Source organism: Corvus brachyrhynchos, unplaced genomic scaffold, assembly GCF_000691975.1.
Source record: "Corvus brachyrhynchos isolate BGI_N302 unplaced genomic scaffold, ASM69197v1 scaffold467, whole genome shotgun sequence".
In the NCBI taxonomy this organism is placed as follows: Eukaryota; Metazoa; Chordata; class Aves; order Passeriformes; family Corvidae; genus Corvus; species Corvus brachyrhynchos.
In genome coordinates, this window is record NW_008239309.1 from 2,420,521 (window position 1) to 2,444,238 (window position 23,718).

The window sequence follows — 23,718 nt, forward strand, 5'->3', positions numbered from 1 at the left end:
CAGGAAAGTGAGCGCTTTGAAATCTCTGGTCCTTTTGAAGGCTGTCTGTGTTTGGGAAGAGTGAGTCACAGCAGGGGAATGCAGGGAATGTCAGAAGCATGGTGAAATGGGGCAGGCTGACTCTGCAGCACAGTGTGGTGGGAGGGAGCTGCCCCTCTGCTTCCCTAGGTGTCTCAGAGTAGCAGGAACATGCTCATCTCTTCCTGTAAGTCAGGACTCTTGTATATAACCTATAACTGTAGGTTACAGCTGCTAGTGTATGCCTGTGAGAACACCAGGGGTGTTACCTGTAAAATCTAACAATTGTGACTAGTGCCCAGGTACTTCTCTCTGCAGGAGAACACTGCTCATGCCAGTACTTGGAAATGTTTGCAAATAGGCAGATTTCTTCAGATTTCAACAAACTTCCTCTGGACTGTGTCTGAATGGTCACTATGGTCAGCTTTGCAGTGTGGTTGTATCACAGGTAGATTCTTAGTCCAAGAACTCTGTGTCTGTGTTTGGTGGGAAGAGTGGACAAGATGAGAGAATCCTCCATAGCATGAAGCAAATTCACCAAGAGAACAAACAGGAGAACAGTTTCGCTCATTAGCCACATAGAGAAGGAGCTGACTGTGACCTCAGAAAACTCTGCTGAAGTAGTCTAGTCAGAGTAGGAACACACCACTTCTACAAGTTATTCATTACTCATGACATAATGCATGTAGCAGAGTATTGTGTTCTCTGGCTTCAGTGGCTTCACAGAAGTGATGTCTGAAAGTAGTGCTGGTCTACTGGGTATAAGGTATCATCACTGATGTCTACCAAACATGAAAAAATTTGCAGTATCTTCCATCTGCACTTGCATTGCTTCTGAAGTGTTGTTTTCACTGAAAAAAAAAAATCTTTTGTCGTTAAGTCTGAAAAATTTCCTAAACCACTTTTGCTTGTTAAGATACCTGTGGTGCAGTTTAACCCCTAGTCTACAGATAGTGTTTACGTAAATCTGAGTCCCTGCTTTCCAATATGATGAGCACACTGATAACTCTGCTGCCCAGTAAACAAATAAGCACTGCTGAATTTCTGCAGAATTTTAGGAACAGAGACAGACTGGAGGCAAGGTTTGAACAAAAAGGAGAACTCTTGTCAGTTGCTGGCACTGGTCAGAGGACTTGCCTGTGTTTGCTGCCAGAGCAGTTTTGTTCATGGTCAAATACACTGTGGAACTGGCAGCAGTCTTTAACTTAAAGGGGAGTTTTTTTGGCAGCTCCGAAACACGTTGAAATACACTTGGAGATTTTTAAAATAACACCAGTTGCAGGAAGATGTTTGTGCTGAAGAGAAATAGCTTTTCCACTGACCATGTTGCTGGACCATTTTTATTCTGCAGTGTGAATGCCCTTAGGAGAAGAGCTTAAGGACTGTCCTGACAGTGTTTCTGAATATCATGTCAAATTTCAGATCACTTGCTTTTAAAAAAGGAAAAAAATATATACTAATAAAGCTCTAAATGATAACATATAAAATGTCTTTGTGCTGTCTCTTGTGTTGTACACATAGTGCAAAAGAATTCTTTTCTTTCTCAGGTTCAAGAGCTCCTCTGTTTATTTTTTTCTTCTCCACCTTCCCTTGAATTGCATCCATTATGAAACCAGTTGCTACTTTTTCTTTTTATAGGCCGCTCTACTGACAGTTTATTCAGTTGATTAGCACAATTACTGCTTTTTGGGTTCTTGCTTTCTGAAGAAATTATGTCATCCCTCTGCAGATGTCTGTAATGTAAATCATCAGAACAAGGCTGGTTATACCCCCATCATGCTTGCTGCACTTGCAGCTGTGGAAGCAGAGAAGGACATGAGGACAGTGGAGGAACTGTTCAGCTGTGGGGACGTGAATGCTAAAGCCAGCCAGGTCAGTCAAACGGTTCAGGAGGCACAGTTCTTACTGCTGTACTCCTCTTGCCTTTTTACTGTTCCTTCCATGCTCCCATCCCTGTTCCGTCGGCTCAAATGTTGTTCTCATTTGCTTTCTTCATCTGTGGGGTTTTTATGTATGTTTTTGATTGCGGTATACAAAATGGAGGTGTGGAAGAATGGTTGAGCCTCAGGTCGGGACCTCTTCTAAAAGTGAAGGTTGATTATTGTGTGAAAGAACTGAATTACTGAATTTTGGGTGGCATTTACAAATTCTGCAGCATTTTGCTCCTTTGAAAAAACTACAGTTGTCTGAAAATAGATTGGATATCTTCCATTAATTCAATAAATATCTATGTGAATGTGGGATATATGACCCATAAAAGATGTTTAAATAATGGCAGTCAAAGCCTTGAGAGTACTGTTCAAAATAACATTTTTTTTTTTTCCCCCAGAAGAAACACAGTGTCCTAAAAAATAAAGTGTTCATGCTTTGTCACTGATTGTCTCTGTAGTGACTTGGGTTTTCCTCTTCTCTCCATGCAGGCTGGTCAGACTGCACTGATGCTAGCTGTGAGTCATGGCCGGATAGACATGGTTAAAGCTTTATTGGCCTGTGGTGCAGATGTCAATATCCAGGATGATGAGGGCTCTACAGCTCTGATGTGCGCTAGTGAGCACGGACATGTGGAGATTGTTAAGCTTCTGCTGGCTCAGCCTGGGTGTAACAGCACTCTGGAGGACAATGTGAGTTGCCTTTCAGTGCTTCTGAAATCTGCTTGGGTGAATGTCTGACTCAGAGTGCCAAAGTACCAGCTGCATGAATCTTCTGCTTAATGGTAGCAAGTGCTGAGATTATTTGGCTAGTATTTTTACTTTTCTAACAGACCTACCTGGTAGCTATTTCTATGGTTAGCTGTAGGTGTCTAGTGGCCAGAAGAGAAAAAAAAAATGGTTAGCTCATAGTAAAACATCTTTCCCTCTGACATTCCTTTCCCCTTTCAAAGGAGTTTTCCAGTTTCCGGTTAGGACCCTATCTGGTGAGTTAAGGCCTCGCTGTGTTACTTCTCTGTGCCCATGGCAAACATCAGTGCTACAGTTCTCTTGACAGGATGTTCACACTGTGTTTTTGTCACACATGACTTTTGAGACCATAGGTTCAGTCTTAGCCATGAAGCTACACTGTCCTGACAATAAACAGATACAGACTGTGACTTCAGTGCCAAGTGAGACACCTGCATATTTCTTGTTTGCAGGGATCATTGCAGCCTACACCATCAGCAGACAATTTGATATATAGATTTCTCAAGCTTGAAAACATTGACTTAGCTTGTTTCTTGCCAGTACTATGTTCTTGTTAACAACATTTCTTGAATACTTCTCTGTTCTTCCTATTGCTTTTCCTAGTGAACACTGAAATGGAGCCTGGGTTTGGGATTTGGGAGGGCAATGGGTGGTTATTTGTTGAAGCTGTTGCAGAGAGGCAAAGACATAATTTCTCTTCATTCAGTCACCTGCTGCAGGAGGCAGCTCAGTTGCTTGTAGTGCTAGCAGTGTGTAACATCTGGCCTGAGGGGAAAATGTAAGAGGACCTCAGTCTAACAAACATTTTTGGGGGCAGTCTAGATTATTGCTGCTTGGATGCTGTTAGCACTATTAGATATGAAATCACTAATTAACAGTCTTTATGGGGACATGATACTTAACTATTCCTGTGGCCAGTGTGATAGTTTCCCAAGCACAGGTTGACTGCTGCTTATTCATGGATTTGTCTGTGCTGTGAGATTGAGATTTTTAGCATTCCCCATGCCATTCTGAGTGTCACAGTGACCCTCTTCCAGTCTGCATGATCAGTAGTTAGCTGAGCATCATCCCACTAGCATGTGCCACAGTGATTTCAGCACCTCTCTTTAAGAACTTGTGTTGACTGGAGAGTGAGTGCTGTGCATTCGTCCTGCATTATATCGCATTCTAGTAGACAGCTCTTCTAGCTCCCTGTCTGCTCAGGACAATGAGATTTATGGATAATTGCTCCCTTTAGTCTCATAAGACTTTCCATGTGGACGCTGTCCATTGTGTACCATGCTGGAAAAAGGGTTTACCATTTAAGAACTGGGGCCAGCTGTTCCCATACCAGTGCTACAGCAGTGGCTGGAATGTGTGCTCCATCCCCGTGAGACATTTCAAATACTGGCATTATTTGTAGAAACTTCTGTGCGCAACAGCCAAAAGCCCGGCAGTGAACCAAGCAGCAGGTTCACATCACAGGTTTCCTGACATCTGCTTCTTCCTGGACCAAACATGGTCCAAATGAAAACCAGCAGATCAGTAAAACACTCTTCCAGCTCAAGCACTTTTTGCTTCTAGAACCCTCAAGAGCTGGGGTTTTTGAAAGCAATAGTATCTTCTGAGAAACTGAGGTGGCAGTATTTGACTAGGAAAGTCCATTTGTTTGTATTTAGACTTCCATCAAGGAGCATTTGAAATTATGAATGCAATTCCTCTTAGTGTTGATGGGAGCTATACCACAAAAATTATCATTTTAACACAGCAATTACCATTATATTTGACTAGCATTCTTCCCTCCCTTATCATCTCTTCTGCTTTTTTACTGACACTGTAGTTTCTCTGAGACAGCCCAATCTTCTGGTCTTACACAGCACTACATGGTAACGTTATTGTGATAATGGTGTGCTCATTCTTCCACAGCAATAATCGAGACTCCTTGTTGAGAGAAATTATGAGGCTCTGACAATTGGACTGCCTCATAAAACAGCAGTGCAAGCCTTAAAACAAAAGAAATTAAACAAGACTGTAAATTAATGTCTGTATGAGCAGTAGGGCCTCCACTTAATAACTTCACTTCTCTGTGGGCTGATAGGGCTTTTAAGAGGCCTGTTAAAGCGTACAAGCACTAATTCTCTTGTTTCTTCCTTTCTTCTCTCAGGATGGCAGCACAGCACTTTCAATAGCCCTGGAAGCTGGACATAAGGACATAGCGGTTCTCCTTTATGCCCATGTCAACTTTTCCAAAACCCAGTCACCGGTTAGTACACAGCCTTCTGTAGTTTATGTTCTGCCTTGCTGCTGCTGATCAATATAGTGAAATGTAAACAAGAAGTGTACTCCCTGACAGCTGTACAGCAGTACAGCACATGAAATTTTGAGTTTATTCATAAGATAATTTCTGTGCTGCTAAGTGGAATGTGCGTTTTAAAATACATGGTGACTGCAGAAGGTTGAAGCCTGGCTGGGGGATAGTTCCTGCTTCTCCTCCCAATTACCAAGGGGTACAGATAGCTCACTAGCAAGGTTCACTGATTCTGGCTAGTGCGCAGAGGTGCTGTTGTATCATTTTAATGATAATTATTGACCTGGAAACTGAAACATAGCTGTCCTAGGCGTTTTGGCAGCTATCCACCTCTTCTCTAGCCCTGACTCACTCTCCTGATAAACTGCTGCTGAACATTTCACTGTCTAAACAACGTATGCTCTCAGTTAAAAGGCTGTACGATAGCTGGCACTTTGCTTCCTAAAATAAAAAAAAAGAAATTATCTGTACAATTAAAGGTAAGGAATTGAACAGAGTAACTTTGAGTGTTGTGTTTTCTATCAGCTGGCTGGAATAATTTCATTTTGATTAACTCTTCTTTCTTCTTTTTTAGGGCACTCCTAGGCTTAGCAGAAGGACATCTCCTGGTCCCACCCACAGAGCCACGTTTGAGTAGTAGCGTATAAATGTCTGTAAAAAATCTCTACGCCATCTTTAAGCTGCTAAATGTTACTGTTTTACTGAGACAGATACTGAATGTAATTGTCTTGTGCCTGAACTCACCAGCGAAGTGAAAGCAGAGATCTAGTGCTAAAGATAGAAAACTGTAAACTTGAAGCAAGCATAAAGTAGTGCTCAGTGGAGAACCTTAGCCAGAACTGTTCTTTTGCTCACATACTCATCTTTCTGTACACTGGCATAAATCCTGTTTTTCTTTGTTGTAGATTATCCTTTCGTATGTTATGTGCAAACTAAGACTTCTAAAGCTGTCAATGCAGGGGTATCCCAGTGGCTTATTTCTAGTCATTCTAAAATGTATTTACTGTGCCTAGACTTCATCACAGTAAACTTCTCATAAATTTCATTCCAACATGATTTTCATGTTTTTAATTACTTTGAAATTCAGAAGTTGCAGTTGCTTATGTAGTCAGCTCCATGGATCTTGAGCTGGTGGGTGAGTGGGTAGGTAATGGGGATAGAGCCTCTTGTCAGGTCTGAAGTTCACTAAGTAAGTTGTTGCTAATTGGGGATAATGTATAACTTTTTATATAAAAGATACTAGTATCTATAAAATTAACTCACACAGTATTTTCAACATTTTATATTCCTTAATAATTAAAACCTACATGAAGAATTACATGTCCTGTTACCATATTTTTATTAACTGTGTCAGTCTATAAGCTCCATATATGTTTATTGGAGAATAAAATTAGAGGTACCAGCTGTATATTCCCCTTGAGTGGAATTGAGTGTAGTTCTTGGTGAGTATTTATGGAATGCTATTACCTTGTCACATTCACTTTAGTCAAGTGTATTGAAATGTTTGAAGTGCCTTAGACTCTTGCCGTATTTTCAGAATAAAATTTCATTATGCTGTTTTACTCCTCTCCTGTTTTACTTGTGATTTGTCATCGTCCAGAAATGCTGCACATTACAACTGCAGCAGGAAAACAAGCTAAATTGGTAAATCATGGCAGGGAGGACTGGACAGTGCCCACATGAGGCTTTTCCTAATGACTGGAGGAACTTTGCCCAAGATGATCTGCCTTTGCTGGTCTTGCACATGTTGCCAAGGCTGCACCCTTTGCTGTTTGGTTAAGAGGTGACCTCTCAGCCTTGTGAAGCATCTTGGGGAGGTGTTGAAGGACTATGTTCAAGCAGTTTACTTGAACTGAAAAGTATCTATCAACTGAAATAAAAGCGTTTGAGCTTTATCTTGCAAACAATCCTGGCAGCTTGGTGGATGGGATGCTTTTTAGATGGCATCGAAGCTTTTAGGTGGCATTGAAGCAAGTCCTAAGCTAGTGCCTATGTATCCTTGTCAGTTCTGACCTACCTGATGAGACAGAAACACACCTCAGTGCCTTCCTTCAAGGGATCTGAACAGTTCTGTTACACTCTGCCCTTTGTCCTTCTCTCCCTAAGTCCTTATCAAACAGCTTTTCCTACAAAGTCCCTTTGAAATAGGGACTCACTGAAGCCATTCTCACTTGGCCTACATTGACTGGGTGACTTGGCCTGCCAAGAAGTTTCTGTGAGCTCTGTCAGACCTGGTTTGGTCCAGCACTGCAGGTACGGTGTGATGACCAGTGCTAGGCTAGTACCCCAGTGCTTGCGAGTGTCTCCTGGACAAAGGGCAGGTGAAGTATCTCTGTTGGGGGGGACATAGCACAGTGGTCCCAAACAAGCCCCCCCACCCCTTGAGGTCAGTCAGTTTTTACTCTTGCACTTCTCTGGCCAGCTTCTCTTCTCACTCTTCACTTGGCATCTAATAAATTGTGGATGCTCTCTCACCTCGATGCTACATGCTATAGGTATAGAGGTATGTCACCCAACAAGCCAAATCACTGTGAAAATAAGGTCTTCCCTCTGACACAAGACTGACAGCAAAGAGAGCAGCAGCTGAAAAAACAAACAAACAAAAAACCAGAAAAACGTCACTCACTTTGCCATCTGTCAGTGAGTGCAGGCTGTCCTGTGTAATAGGGAGCTGAATTGTGAGGCACCCACCGAATGACCTGAGATTGCATCGTACATAGTACACAACTGCAGTGCCAGCTTCCCAATGAATTCCTCATTCCCTTAGGATCTGGGTGGTTTTATCATTAAACAGAATTAGTGCAAGTTGGATCTCCCTGGCTTGGGCATGGCAAGAGTTGCTTTTGAGTCTTTTTCAGATCTGTTGATCTGCCATCTCCTACCCCAGTTGAACAACTGTCTGGAAAGCAAAGGCAAGAATCTGTTCTTGTCTTCATGAGTTTAAAATACACGTGGTGCTAGAGATAAACAAATCAAGCTGATGAAGTGGAGAAAATGGATGACTGCTTTAATCTTTCTCCAGAACTTAATCTAATTTTACAGAAAATCCAGTTCAGTTACTTATACATGCTTGCCTGTATCTCATGGATTAAATTCTTGTCTAGCGGAGAGACATACTGCCAGGACAGAATTCGGAACACGAGAAGGTTTCTAATTTCAGTTTTACCAAGAATGTAATTTTTATTTAGCACTGGGTTGACCAAAGCCAGACTACTTGTGCTTTTTTAAGGGTGTTAGTGATCACACATTTAACTCTTGACTTTTATCTTATGACAGTAGTTTTAGGTAGTCTTTAGAGGAGTGGGGAGTTGGACTTCATGTGTCTGTTCCAACTTGGACTTCATGTGTCCGTTCCAACTTGAGATATGCTGTGATTCTGTGAGGCTATGATGGCAGTTTTAAAGCATGTAGATTATGCTCCAAAGTCTGACTGATAAAGAGTATGCTGAGCCGTCTGATAAATGTTCTCTTCAGTAGTGCCTCTGTATTGCCATAGGAAATAGGTTAATTAGTAACATGTCTAGTGGATCTTTACCCCCAAAATAGTTTTTAAACGATGGTCTCTGTTGCTGTGGTCTTACCTTGCTACTGAGCTTCATTTGCACGTGCTATTTGTACAAACTATAGCCTAACTCCCTCTTTGTACATAATGGAGCTAAAAAAAGAATGTAAAATGCCCATGAATATAGCTTTCCAGAGCAGAGGGCCATGACTGTTATTTTCCATGCTGGAACAGGTTTCTGTTTCTCCCTGCAAAAACCAGTGGGAGTGATGGGATTGCTGGATGTGCAGCTATCATAAAAGGGTTTAAAGCAACTAGTCTGGTAGTCTGGGTACTGATGACACAGCGAGAGTCACCAGAGGTACTTTAATACCTGCAAAAAAAGCATAAGAGGAGTAATGTGGAATAAACATTTCTTCTTCTTTCTTTTGTTTTCGTCCCCCACCCCTGAATAGATCTGGTGTATCAGAAGTTAAAACATTTTCTAAGTGACAGAAACCTGTGGAGGAATCTGACCACCCTGACACTATACAAGTGTCAGATTATGCAACTTGGAGTGCCTGCATTTATTTAGTTGCCATTTTCCTGGTAAGCAAAAGAAACTAACTGCCTATAGCTTCAGAAAATGTTAGATGAAGCTTTGAGCTCTGCATTTCTGTGTAATGTTCAGTTTTGCCCCAAAACCTCATTTTCCTGGGCTAAAACGCCTTGTTAAAGAAAAGTGACCCCAGTTTTAGCTGTATGGTAAAGTAGGCTGTTGTGGTATGCCATATCAGGAAGATTGCTGAAAGGAACCAAAATTTTGTATGTGTTAGTGAATATAAGTGAAAAGTACAAAATTAACTTGACTATCTTACTAAAGTCAGTGAATATCACTTCTGGCTTAAAATCCTATTTGGGTAGACTTAATGATTAAGCACTTTAAAAAAAAATAAGAAGAAAAAGAAAAAAAAGAATAATTACTTCCCTTAGAATTTTGTTCTCTTAAATGGTACTCCCAGCTCCACGAGGTGACACCTGAAGTACTTCATACTGTGGAAGTCAGGCCCTTCCCCAGGAAATAGTTAGGAGGTTCCCAAAAGTGTTTGTATCCTCTGATGCCCCCTGATGCCAAGTTTAATTCCACCTAGTAATGCTGGATGGCATTTATCACCAGTGCTGGGATTAAGGGGTTTACCATGCATACCAGCTCTGACCTGAGCTCCCCCTACACACTCCTGCTGGCATTTGTTTTTCAGGTCAGATGATGATTGACTCTCAGTATATCCAAGCATGATGTTGTCATCACCTTTGAACTCTGACTGTCAGTGAATATATAAGAGATCTGGCACTTTTTCAAGACTGTAAAATATGTCACTGTCTTTTTCCAGATACATTGTCATACTTGTAAGTGAGTCTGCCACTTAAAAGGTGAGAGTTACTGGTGTAGAGTTTTATATTATGGAAATCAACCAACAAAATATTCATCTAAGAGCAACAACTGAAGGAAGCATTTTTTACAAGACATACTTGCAGAGGTTTTATCTTCTTGATACAGCTGGAAGAATTCAAGTTATTCTAGAAATAGCTTTTTAGTCCATTTCTCCTGGTGTCTCATACTTTTGGCTGAGAAGTCTGGCTGTTACAAGTCCAGTTCAACCATGGTGTGAATTAATGCAAGCCTTGGCGTCAGTCCCTGACACACAGGACTAGCTGTTTCCTGGAAGGAAAGCAGCCCAAATATTACAGGCATCTTCCTGCCTTTGAAAGGCACCAGCAAAGCTGGCCTAAACAACATTTAAGCATTCATGCTCTTACTGCAGCTGCAGACAGCTCTCCTCAGTGGACTCGGCCTGCATGCAGGTCTGTAAACTTCATCCCTTCCTGCTCTTCTGCTGGCACCCAGGTGTGTCAATTACAAACATTTCCTCACTAAAAAGAGATGCTTCAGTTGTTCAGTTCATGTGCTGATGCTTGGGCCTGTGTCTGAAGGCCTGGTGTGGGACAAGGGACAGAAGTAAGGGGCCAAAGAGCAATGTTGGAAGACATGCAAGGAGGATTTTGCATTAAATGCTTTTAGAAATGACCACAGTGAGATTAGAGGAAAGGGGTACCCAGGTTTAGGTTTGTTTCGTATTTCAGTTTGGAATTGTGGAAGTATTAGCCTTTACTATTCACAACTTAATGCAATGCCTGGGGAAGTAAATTTTTAAAATTCCTGCCTGTTTTACTTCACTTTGGCTGTTGTGTCTTTGTGCACACATGCACTGAAGGGAAGTGCTGGTTAAAGCTGAGCCACCTGGTTGCTGTTTTTTCCATCAGTTGCTGCAATTTTTATTTAGTTCGTGTAACATCATCCAATGTGTCAGTACCTTGGGCACCACTGGACAGTTAAAGTGGTTTTAGCTGTTTAAGGAGCTGCAGAATTGCATGCTACCTGCACAAATATTTAGGAACCTATCTGTAAGAAACTACTCAGTAAACACAAGATTTTGTTGGTGGGTTGTTTTTTTTTTTTTTCAAAGAGGATTGTAACCACTTCTTAAAGTTGTTTGTAAAACAGCACATTTGTTTTCCTAACAGGTTGTTAGGCAACAAAAACAAAGCACATAAGTAAGTCATGCTCAAAGTAGTATTGTCTTACAGCTGTATACATCTGTGGTGGGTTGATCCTGGCTGGATGCCAGATGCCCACCAAACAACCCAGTCACTCCCTTCTCAGATGGTATGGGGAGAGAGAAAAGTCTGGTGGGTTGAGATAAGGACAGGGAGAGATCACTCAGCAGTTACTGTCACAGGCAAAACAGGCTCAGAGTGATTAGTTCAATTTACTGTCAATCAAATCAGACTAGGATAACAAGAAAATAAACCCCAAATCTTAAAACACCTTCCCTCTCCCCTCCCTTCTTCCCAGGCCCAACTTCACTACTGAATTCTCTGCCTCCTCTCCACCAGCAGCACAGGAGGACTGGAATGAGGGTTGTAGTTAGTCCATTACAAGTTGCTTCTGCTGCTCCTCCCTCCTCTTACCTTGCTCCAGTGTGGGATCCATCGCGTGGGAGACAGTCCTCCACAAATTCTCTACCTTGAATCCTTCCAATAGGCTGCGGTTCTTCAGTCCATTGTGGGTCCCCCACAAGGCCATGAGTTCTGCCAACAAACCTGCTCCAGCAGGCAGGAGTAGTCTCCTGGCAGGACCTGTGCATGCTGTCTCTACGATACACAGGAGACTGCTCAACAGTGGGCTTCCAGCAGGGTCACAGCCTCCCTTGTGTATCCACCTGCTCTGCCATGGCATCCTGCACAGGCTGCAGGTGGATCTCGGCTCCACCATGGACCTCCCTGGGCTGCAGGGGCACAGCTGTCTCACCATGGGCTGCACCATGGGCTGCAGGGGAACCTCAGCTCCAGCACTTTGGGCACCTCCTCCCCCTCCTTCTCCACTTTGGTGTCTGCGGAGCTGTTTCTCTCCAATGTTCTCACTCCTCTCTTCTAGCTGCTGTTGCTGAGCAGCTTTCCCCCCTTCTTATACGTATTACGTGTGGATACAAAAATGCTGCTAGCAAGAAATTTTCCTGCTTCTTTCTAAGCCGTGAGATACTTTTCTCTCTCATGAAGATATTAGCAGAAGTTCTATAAGCTATGAACACCTGCGACCTTGTAGAACTATGTTTATGGTATAATAGAAAAATATTTTGACAATGGATGTTTTAGGATTTTAGCCAATCACCCCAGGGGGTGGCTGATCTTTTGTCCAATTAGACTATGAAGAAAAAAGTCTATAAAAGAGTTTGTAAAATAATTAAATAAATCAATCTTGCTGCACAATTCCTGCCTGCTGGATCTCTCTCCTCCTCCCTACCACTGCGGGATGCAGTGATAATTATGCCCAAAGAGCTATCACCATCACTGATGGGCTCGGCCTTGGCCAGCGGGGGGTCTGTCTTGGAGCCAGCTGGCACTGGATGTGGAGAAGCATCTGGCATCTTCTCACAGAAGCCACCCCTGTGGCACTCCAGCTACCAAAACCTGGCTATATAAACCCAGTACAACAAACCTTTGTCAATATATCAGATGGTTCCTTACTACAGGTGTTTAATGAATTCTCAAAACTTCTGTTGTAAGCGTTCCATTTCCTTAACTATTTTCAGTTTTTCCTGTTGAAAGAAAAAGCATGTTTCCACACACCAAAACTCCCACCCTATGCATCATTCTTGAAGAGATCTCAAGAATGAGAGGGTTATTAGGGAAAACAGGAGTCTTTAGGTAGTTGGTACCTGCTGTGAGCACTTCACCTGGGGCCTTAAAGCGAGTGGGGGCATGGCAGGCAAGCTTGATTGACCTTTTTTTCTCTCTATCATTTTATCCACCGGTGCCTTGTTGCTTCACCCTGTGCCACTTGGTGAGTGGTAGCCATTCTTCTTGAGAACCATGTCTATGTATGTTTGGTTAGCCAACACCATAAAAAATAAACTGCCTTTTTAAATAGTTCTTGCAATACAAAACTGCCCTTCAAGGACTTCTATGCAGAGACCTATAAATAAGGGCCTCATTATACTTGAACAGATTATATTAAATACATTCAGCCATGAATGACAAACCTCAATCTCCATGTACTCCAAACACCATTACACTCATTTGCAGGATTATTATTTAGATAATATAAGGGGTAACATTTATTTCAAAGCTGTATGTGTGCTTTGGAATCTTTAAGTGCTGATTTGAATGTAAGTAGCTAAGAGGTATTTCTAATAGACGTACTGGTAATTTTTTTTCAGCTTTTCACTTAATGGTTTTAGCACTGCTGCAGAAGCAGCCCTTGCTGCATTCTCTAGAGCTCTGGCTAGCTGCAGAGCTGGAAGGGTAGCTCATGCTCCCCCAGTAATGCTGTCCTTCCTCATTGAGCCATGTTAACTTTACTGAGGTGAAGATACGAGATTTCATTTGCACGTCATGGCGGAACTGGCAGATTAGGAAAGATCCTTCTCTACTTCCTGGCTATGGTATCACACCTTTCTCTGAGGCATGAAAAGCCACCTGCTCTGTCTGGCAGTCATCGTGCAGCACCCCTGCGTTGCTCTTGGGCATTTTGCTGGAAAGGCAACTTTTCTCTAGTCCCAAGGGTGAGTGAGACTTGGAGTCAGACAGTTACAATCCCTTGGCAGTGAGGAGGTGGGAGCAGGCAGGGGCTGGCCCTGGAAATGGCTTGCCCCACTCCACCGCCATGCACTCATTCTTGCAAATTTATCATGAGAATTTTCCAGTCCAACCAGATACATCTGTTCAGGGGCCCTTTATTGTGGTGGCTTAATCTGCATCACTAGCCTAGCAGGAGGAGCAAGAAGCACGTTATGCCTTCTGCATTTGATGATTTGGGAGAAGTGTGAGCAGAACAGCTGTACAAAGAGATTGGGAGAGATTAGAAACACAGTATGACAAAATGAGATTTGTTTTAGCAAAACCAGACTGAAGCAACTGAGGAAAAGTATTATGTATTTGTGGGCAAAATAGAAAGTTGGAAATCTGTAACACTGAAAGAGAACTTGCCAGAGAGTTGCTTAAACAAGAATCAGCAGTGTGATGAGAACAAAAAATGATCTGTTCATTTTTTGTCCATTTCAGGTGGAGCAGAGGCACCTGACACTGGAAGATGGAATGCAACTTGACACCATTTACAGTCACAGTGTCCCCAGCAGACAGGTCCAAAGTCTGCCACCCTCAACAGAGCAAACAACAGCTGCTAAAAAGTTGAAAGTTGAAAATAAGGAAGAAGTTTAAATGCGTAGTTTTGTTTTGATAAGAGACAAATCCTGTAAATAAGGAATTTAGAACATCTCACATTATGTGAGTGCTGAAATAATAAGCTCTGCAGATGGTTTGCAAAGAGACAGGCAAAGAGATACAGAAAACTCTCCAGGTTAGTTCTGCAAAACCAGGTTTTAGTTCTCAGGAAATTTGGGTGAGTTTTAAAATGAATTAAATTAATATTGAGTTTGTTTCCATCTTTGTCTCACATGGTAACTGCCTATTCCGGCCTTCACGCAACTCATATTTGGTCAGAATATGGTCAAGAATTGAAAGCAAAGAAGACACATATTCATGTGAAAATAGGTATGTATGTGAGTTTATGAAAACATGCTACAGATATGACTGTAAATGCCTCCTTTAAGCTGGATGAACAAAATCATCCAGTGCCTTCCCACTGTGCCCTGTAGATCTGATGGAGAGCCCAGCTGCAACCTAGCAGATGCTGGCTGTTCCCCCTCCCTCAGCCTTCCCCATGACTTCTCTGTGGAGTGGGGAGACCTCTGCAGACAGGATAAATCCAGCACTGCTGCAGGCGTGCAGAAGACGACGGCCCGATTCTCTGACAGGGCAGTTAGTTACAGGGGTTTGTTGGGGTTTGAGTTTTTGTTTATGTGTTTCTTTTTGAGTTTGGGTTGGGGTTTTCTGATTGGTTGAGTTGGGGTTTTGTTTGTTTGTTTCAGTATTCTGGTATTAGTTCATTAATTCTTCCTCTTTTAATAACCCCCTTTCAAGTGTTGACATATCAGGGCTGCATGTATGAGCTGACACATGCAAATCTTGGTCACAATTATTTTCTCTAATTTAACATTGAATTAGTAGCCCACTGCTTTCTACACAAATTTTGTGCAAAGAAACCAAGCAGTATTCTCACCTAAGATCTGGTGTCAGGAGATGGAAAAATGCTGTGCCCTGTAGCCCAGAATTGCCTTTGGAAGAAGGGATGAACACTGTAAAACAATTGCTAACAGAAAGGTAAGCTCCATAGGCAGAGAAAGGAACCTTGCCATGTAACCCTGTGCTAAACCTCAGGATTTCTACAGCTCTTCTACCAAGTCACCATGGAAGAAGTTCAGGAGCCTGACTTTACCTTCTGAGAAAACTCTGGGGGTTGCATTCTTTCACTTGTAAGGAACTAGTCTACCCAAGAGGTACTGGATGGCTACCCAGGCTCTGAGATCTACCTCTGCTCTAGGAATTAAAGTTCTCTTCAAATTACAGGATGATTTTCTTGAGGATGCCAACAAAATTACCTGCCATGAAATCTGGTGCAGGAGACATATTTCACACGAACAGGTCACCCCAGCCCCCACTCCTCACCAGAGGGCAGATCAAAAGGGGCACTTGCCCTAACTTACAGCAGCAAAGATGATGGCTGTAATTCTTTTCCAACTGCAGGAAGGTTTCTGTATTATTCTCCTCAAGACTGCAAGAAAAAAGGTTCTTCAAAGGCAGGAACAAACCTGAAAAAAATCACCTATCATGGACCTGAACAGGGGTTCCGATGGTCTGCTTCTGGCATGCATTTTTACTGAGAAACATGAAAACAAGCTGAGTTGGATGTGCTTGTCCAACACATAAATACTTGACCTGAGGAACTAGCTATTCCAAAGAATTAATCCTGAAATGTAATACAGACTGCCTGAAAGTACCTGAAGTAGGTGATTGCCCTCCACAGAGAGCAAAGCTGATCCTCTTCTGTGGCTGAGCACAGCCAAGTGTGTTGATCCTAAAGCTGAACAAAAAGCACAAACAACAGCGCAAGGATGCCTAGGTTGTCATCCTGAACTGCCATGTCTTTTCTTGAGATACTGGTGGGGCAAAGGTAGAGAGGAGACTGCATGTGGAAACTTAGTCTTGACTTTAAATGAAGCCTTGGGCACAGCATGAGTCCAGAATTGCAGGGGAAATGTGCAGCTCTTCTATCGCTACCCTCTCTACTTCTCTCTAGCATTGCTGATGGTGAGTAAATTAGTGAGTCTCTCATCATAGTGACATTGTGTTTCCTACTATTCAGTAGCATCCAAATAGATCTAAGTGTGCAGAAGTCACTCCTTCTGTCCCCTTCTAGGAAAAGGGTTGTATTAACTGGCATTTTGAGGCCATTCCTGAATTCCAGTATTCCACTGTCTCCTTTTACCACTACCACCATCACTGGTCCACTTCTGAAGTATGATCAACAGTGCAATCTCATATGACTTGGTTTGGGACATCAGTTATTTTGACCATCTTAGGTAGTTAACTAGTGCCCCCTAGAAGTTAATATTGATAATAACAATTATTTTAGATATATTCTTGAATAGGAATAAAAGATATTATTTGTTAATAACATTGCCACCCTTGATAACAGCTCCTACTTTAACAATACCATGATTGTAACCAAGGGACTATTCTTTCCGGAAAAAAAAAGGAAAAAAACTCAGGTACATGAGTGTATCTATGTGTAATTTTCACATTGTTCCTCAAGTTTGTTTTGAAAAAAGACAGGAGGGATCTCACTACAGTGTTGGGGTCTCCTTCCCCGCCGTGTAGCCCTGGGAGAGGGGCCCTGAGGGCACAGACACGGGGTTTCCCTGTCCCTGGTCAGCCTCATTCCCCACTGGTTGGTTTGTGTTCCCTGTGCGGGCAGAAGGACCCTTGGTCCCGTGACTGGAACAGTTCCTGGGCAGAGCCCCGGCCATGCGGCTGGGGAAATAAACATCTCTGAAACAGCTATCAAGAATCTGTCTGTCCATATATATTTCCTTTCCACGGGACTCCTGGTTTGGTATATGCGTGTTGCAGTATCCCCACTGCAACACTACAGCACATAAGAATAAACAGCTACTCAAAGTTGGTTAAAGCATGTATTCTTCACCCAGAGGACCAAATCATCGGCAAGCTGATGGGCCATAAAGCAAAGTGAGTATCCAGGCAGGTATTTAAGGTATGTATCATTCAGACAGTAGAACACAGTGAGTCCTGCAAAGAGGAATTATGGGCTATTATGTTTATAATAGAGACTCGGGCAATACTAGAGGTGTACCCTACTTACCTTAGGTGCCTAATGAACAATCTTCTTAGATGTCATTATTGTGAATTCACAGAAGCTGCCTTCCAGTGGAAAGGCAATCTCCATGCCTTGGTTTCTTGAAATCAGGTAAGAGAAAAGAATGACTTAAACAACCATGCAGAGAAGATAACTCTTTGTTCTCAACCTCATCATGTGCTATCTGTTACAATTTCAAATTCTGAGGATATTTTAAAATATTTTACTCAGACAATGTGAATATTTTCATGCACTTAGCTGGGATGGCTAACAACTTTATTCTGGCATCTGCAAATGCCCTGTTTGCATATAAATGACAAAAATTTAAGATGGCTAATTAGTTTTTATACAGTGTTTCCATCACCTTTCAAGGTATCTCAGTGTCTCGACAAAGCCAGCCTAATTAAAATTAATAGCTTAACACTTGAACTCATTTGTAACAGTGTGTCATCTTCCTTACCAGCTTCTCACCAATAGTATCAGAGGAACTCAATGACTGTTAATTACCAAATGTGCATATATGATGTACAGAGATCATCAACCCCAACACTGCTGACAGAAACACAAGTGATAGAAGAAAACTGTTGCCTAAGGAAGCCAACTAAGTGCTCTGATTATCTTGATAGCACTAAGTAAAGCTTTACTTGATAGGCATAGATTTCCTGGGACCCAGATCTCCCAGGTCCCTTCTTTGGACTGGATTCCTAGCATGGAGGTGGGATGACAACACAAACCCTTGAAGATGGAAAGACCCAATTCACTGTCCATAGCATTTAGGGACCACCTCTGAACTGCCCAGTTGCTCTAGGAGCTCTGGGGCATGGAGGCTGGAATGGGAGAGGCTGCAGGGGAAGAGAGGCCGGCTGACAGCAAAGAAGAACGCCTCTTTCCCATGCTAGGAAATGCAAAAGGTCAGCAGCTCACATCAAGTCATTTCACAGCATGACTGATTAAGTAACAGTCATTTGACTTTGATTAAAATATTTGGAAGAGCTCAGCTGTTTCTGGAGACAATTCTGATACCCCTGCCCCACCCAGTGGATCTGAAAGGCTTCCCACAGGAAATGGGAAGAAATGGGGGAAGAGCAGCACAACACTTTGCTCTCAAGCATGTGTGCTACACTCACTGATTTTAATGGGAAGTCTCACAGAATACTCCCCTGAGAGCAGTAAATTATGTGAAAAATATATTTATTTAGGCTTAAGGAAAAAAGATGAAAATAAATCAGAAGGAGATATTGTAACAATAACCTTGCTTCTATTCAGCATCAGAATTATGTGCAACAAATAATAATACACAAATAAAAAAACTGGATGGATAGTAAATTGACATAGCAAAACCTACCCCTTCTGTTACCTCAGCTGTAAACGTCCTTCAGAACCACAGAGTTTCAGCAGCTGTAAGTTTCTGAAGATCAAGAATGCAAAATAATAAAAACTTGCACCATTTAGAGAAGGCATAGGTAATAAAGCAAGTGCTTTATAATTTGAAATGATCTATTTCTTCCTTTAAATCCCAATTGGTTTGCTCAGTGAAGTGGAAATTTAACTGTATCTATTAAAACATTAAAGACCATAAATAAAAAACTAGCAATTAATTGTGTTGCCTATTTTTAAGATGCTGGAGCTTAGTTTTTCATACTCTGGCAGTCTATCAAACTCAGCTCCATTACAGATGTCTTAGAGCTGAATTGATGATGATATTCAAGACTAAGGGCATTCTCTTCAGTAGTCCCACCCTGATGAAGGAGCTCAAATGTATAGCTTATGCGACTCTATCATTCTTACTGTGTGAATTAGGAATGTTAGAAATGTCAGCTTAATGAGTCATGCAAGAATCTTCAATGTTCTAAGTCACTGGATCCAATTAATTTTCAAGTGTGCCTAAAATGAACAATGAATACTGAGAAGAAGCAGTTCAGTGGTTTTCTCCACACTTGCTTTTTAACTTCTATTTTATACGTTGGGCCTAATAATGCTTTCAAATAGCTATCCAAGTCAATTATTAACCATGACTGAAATTTTCAAGTGGCTGACAGGGTGTTTTCTTCAGCCTTTATGTCTGCAATGAAATTATTCCAATTTGCATGAACAAACGAGGAAACGAAGAATGTAGGTTTTAGTGTAAAAAAATGCTATTTTTTTGTTAGTAGTAAAATTAGTCAGGGTGGAAATATGATAAACATATGCATTTTTTAAGTATCTCCATTCTATTTGCTTCATTGAACTTGAAAACTGCTTTGGTTTTGTATTATATTTGGCATAATGTAACAAAGTGAATTTTGTTTCCAGTTAATCCTGTTTTTATTGAGCAGTGTGGGACAATCTCATTCGCTGGACTTGTTGTGGTGGTCAAGGCCACCACAGAAGTGACCAAGGAGCCACCAGACCGAAGAACAGTGGAAGTCTGCTGGTGGGCAGGTACCAATGTACAGAAGTGCCACAGTAGTCACAGCGAGTTCCCATAGTCCTTCGTCGTGATATGTAGATTACTCCCAGTTAGTTGGCCCATTGGCCTACCGCCCCCTTTCTTCCCTATAAGTCTTAGTTCCAGAATGTTCTCCCCTCCTCAACACCCCCATTGGTTGTTGTATCCCAACTCCTCCCTCCATGTTTCCCCGTCGGTTTGTGTACCCTGGTCTCCCCTATGCTGCTCCCCTCCGCTCTTTCTCCATTGGTCCCTGGCCCTCTCTCTGCCCCTTCTCCTCCCCATACTTAATTCCTGGACGCTGTGATATCCAGGCTCTTTGCCCCTGGATCCCTTAATGTATGGAATAAACTCTGTCCGTGGAACTCCACACAAAGAGCCCCTCCAGCCTCTTTGTTCTCGGCGTGGTTCACCAAAGTGCTTGTGTGTGTATGTGCTTACCCACCCCGGGTGTTGCGTGAGTGTGCGAGAGCTGTCTACACTCTGCCCAGGCAGACTCTCATAGGATGCTCTGGGAACAGTCGTTATATGTGGGGGGGGGAAAAAAAATGGTCCCCTTGCCCACCACAACATCTTCCCCCTCTTTACTAGAAGAGAAATCTCTTCCCATAGCCCTTAATAAAACTTTCTTAAGGCAACTAAAAAGAAACAAAGCCAGAAAAATAATTAAAATCATTCCCAGAATCGTTTTAACAAAAGACGCTACCCAGCTTGATATGGACTCACAGCCATGAAGGGGAAGAGCCATTTGTTGTAACAGGTAGGCTTTTCTTTATTTTTACATAAATAATTTTTACCATAACCCTGACATTTGGACCACTAAACTCTAGCTTCTCATTAATGTGTATCTTGCAAACAAACGTGTCTGCTTAGGCACCCATCACTTTTCTCAGTTGTGGCTCATCTGAAGTTACTGATGTGAAGGCTCTCTTGCCCCATACTTATTGGAAGAATACCAATAAGCAGAGTGTGAATAAACACGCTGCTTCAGTGGCCATTAAGGCCTGCTATGGCAGGCCTGTTCTCCAACTTGGGATACGCATGATGCTGTTCCCTGCCCCCTACCAACATTCCTTCTTGCACCCTTTGGAGAAGGGTCCCCTGACACCTTATCTTCCCAGTGAGTATGGATTTGTACCAAGAGAAAAGAACATGAACTGAGGGTGCTGAAGAGTGTACACAATCCCATCTTGCTACAAACAGTGGTCTTTGTAAGCAGAGCAGCTTTTGGGGCTGATGCAGGAAGACAGCCCTGAGCTTACTTGGCAAGCTGTGGACCACCCCAAGGAGTCTCCTCACTCTCACTGAGGAAAGGCGGCAGCACTATACATTGCTTTAGCTGTTCACTCAGTGAGAGTGGAGCCCGGGGCACCAGAGGGGGGGGAAAAAAAAAAAAAAAGATGGAGTTTGAGGAGAAGAGAACCAAGTAGCACACTGAAACCTTATCCCTAAATGCCCATGCCACAGAAATGTTTTTGGAGCAAGGAAGGCTGAGGCACTTAAAAATCTTAAGTCTGAATTAAAGATTCAGCTTGACTGAAATGACTTTAAGCAAAAGCCATCAGTGGTTTATCAGACTTCACTGATCTGGAGTAATGCTCCTGGTGCCAGTACTCTATCTATCATCACAGAGAAGTGTCTGAGAGAACAGCTGTAAGGGTGACTATAAAATCTAGTAAATACTGAGAACTGCAAGGCAAGGTTTGGGTTCAGATATCTGCCCAGTAAGAAACCCTTTCCTTTTGTTGTGGTGCAGGCAGTTTGAGATCTGCAGGTAGTATAACCTGAAAACAGAAAATGCTAGAAACATAAATATAGAGGTGGGGGGAAAAACAACCCCAAAACCTATATGCTTCCAGAAAGCATGGAGAAAATCCTCTGCTTGAAATACAAAACTTTGCCTGGGGGATGAAGTTTTAAGAGCCAAGTGACAAAACTTCAGCTTCCCTGTAAGTTAAAGGAGGATTAAAATAAGGAATGAATGAAAGAGAACTGCACATGTGTACAAATGAAAAGTAAAAAAATAAATAAAAAATGCATGGCTTATTTATGCCACCTACTGGATTTTTCCTGAAGTATCTTTTCAAGTGTTTTAGTTGTGACGATGTCTGTCGCTCCAGCGAATACACTTGCATGGGAGACTACTGGCACAAGTAAACCAGCTGAAAACTAGCCGATGACTGACGTGAGTAAACGCATGTGCACACTGACATAGCTGGAGGAGCAGAAACGAGGGTACCTCTACACCTGTTTATTCTGTTAAGCAGATGGCTGTAGGGCAGCCAAAACACCCAAAGCTGCAGGCAAACACTAAAGTTCAACACTGAGGAGCTTCCCAGTTCCTATCAGTGTCTCAGGGAATGTGCTGGCATGGTTTCCCTTCTTTGCTTGACTCCCTCTGTCTTTGATATTTTGTTCAAAACGTCCAGAGTGTTTATGGACACATAGATGTTTTCAAACAATGCAAAGTGGCAGTGTGCATGCTTTATCTTCTATCCCTCACCACTCCTGCAGCTGAGGCTCTTTTGGGAATCCACAACCAGCCCTGGGGATACAGTCTATAAAATGATCTGTCAGAGTCAAAAATATCTCACAAACCCTCTGATTTGACCCACTGACAGAAAAAAGAAAAATTAAACAGAATCAGGTCTAGCAGTTCTCTAAAATGAAATGCACTCAACCTCACTGACTTCTGTGAAACTGAAGGTCGTCACTTCCCAGGCAACAGCATTAGAATTAAATCCTTTTTAATTTGTAATCTCCCCACTGAATTGCTGACTCATATGAAATGTGGTGGTGGGATCACGTCTTGCCCACATTTGTCCCTCAAAATTATAATCTTGTTAGCAAATAAAATATTTTTGCAAGGTTCAAGAGATCAGCTAAAGACATGAATCAGCAAAGGACAGATCATCACTAACAGATGCTGTATTGGACTTTAAAGAAAAAGTTAAAGCTAAAGGACAACTATCAGATATCTATTAAGACCAAAAAAAAAAAAAAAAAGAAAAGCAAAAATGTCTTTTGATTCTTCTTATTGTTGTTTCATCAGAAATATTAATTACAGTTATTTCCAAAGGTGACAGCAAACTGCAGTAATCTTAAGTCACTGACATAATCACTGGACGGACTCAAACCAGAGATACCCAGACGTACATTAAATGAATGACTAAATTTCCTGAAGACTTGCAGTGAGGTTATTGTGATTCGTCTTAGGACTAACAGCAGTTATTGTGGTTAGTCTTAGGACTAACAGCAGTTTATGACCATCTCCTATTACTTCATGACTCCACAGATGACAAATCCAGCAATGTGTTGTCAACCTCACCAAATACCCATTAAAAAAATGGAGAAAAACATTGCACTCTAAACCCATACTCAAAGTGTGACTTGAGCTAGCAAAACTAAAGCAATTCATTATTAAATGATCAATCGTGTACTTGTATTCATGAGGCATCTATCTATTTTGGTGGTATTCATCCAGAACACAAAACACCAAACAGGTACTAACAACATTAATATTTTCTTTTGTACAGTAGGTTCTGTGACATTATGGATAATACAGATCTGTGCAGTTGGCCTGAAAAGCAGGAGTAGAAAATACTAGTTACGTGACAGAGTGATGAATTAATGTTCTTCTTGGAACTGTTGCATTTTTTGCATCCTGTAATTCATCTTTGAGGTAGGCTGTCCCACTTAAGTTTCTAGTGAAAAGTCATATATAAACACCTGGTGACTGCTATTATTTATCCTTTGTCTGTCTTTGTCTGCTTTATGTACTCTCCTTCTCTTGCCTTTTCTCCTTTTCCACCCCTGCTGTCATTTTTGATTTTCTTCTCCTACCTCTGTTGGGTTTATTTTATTTTGCCTTTCTTGGTCTTTTGATTTAGCCTCCTTTCATCTACTTTTTAATTTGCATTTTCAATTGACTTTAAGATAATTTGTAGGGGAGAACCTGAAAACATTCCTCTGTGTGTGTTCCACCATGCACTG

General features: G+C 41.9%; 1 protein-coding gene and 2 long non-coding RNA genes across 4 annotated transcripts in view; all 3 read left to right on the forward strand.

Moving 5' to 3' along the window:
- The window catches only part of KANK1 (KN motif and ankyrin repeat domains 1), a 120,074-nt gene extending 113,529 nt beyond the window's left edge, over positions 1–6,545 (forward strand). For both annotated transcript variants that reach the window (XM_017740669.1, XM_008638626.2), the window contains 4 exons: positions 1,748–1,890; positions 2,439–2,639; positions 4,840–4,938; positions 5,558–6,545. In XM_017740669.1, coding sequence (XP_017596158.1) covers positions 1,748–1,890; positions 2,439–2,639; positions 4,840–4,938; positions 5,558–5,620 — 506 coding nt within the window. In that variant the 3' untranslated portion in view covers positions 5,621–6,545. The remainder of the gene's footprint in view (positions 1–1,747; positions 1,891–2,438; positions 2,640–4,839; positions 4,939–5,557) is intronic.
- A 5,734-nt stretch (positions 6,546–12,279) lies between these two features.
- On the forward strand, positions 12,280–16,575 carry LOC108448293. The gene is made up of 2 exons (XR_001864142.1): positions 12,280–14,381; positions 14,525–16,575. It is a non-coding gene; the product is annotated as an uncharacterized LOC108448293 (long non-coding RNA).
- A 421-nt stretch (positions 16,576–16,996) lies between these two features.
- LOC108448295 lies at positions 16,997–20,101 on the forward strand. The gene is made up of 2 exons (XR_001864144.1): positions 16,997–17,408; positions 19,590–20,101. It is a non-coding gene; the product is annotated as an uncharacterized LOC108448295 (long non-coding RNA).
- The last annotated feature ends 3,617 nt before the right edge of the window (positions 20,102–23,718 follow it).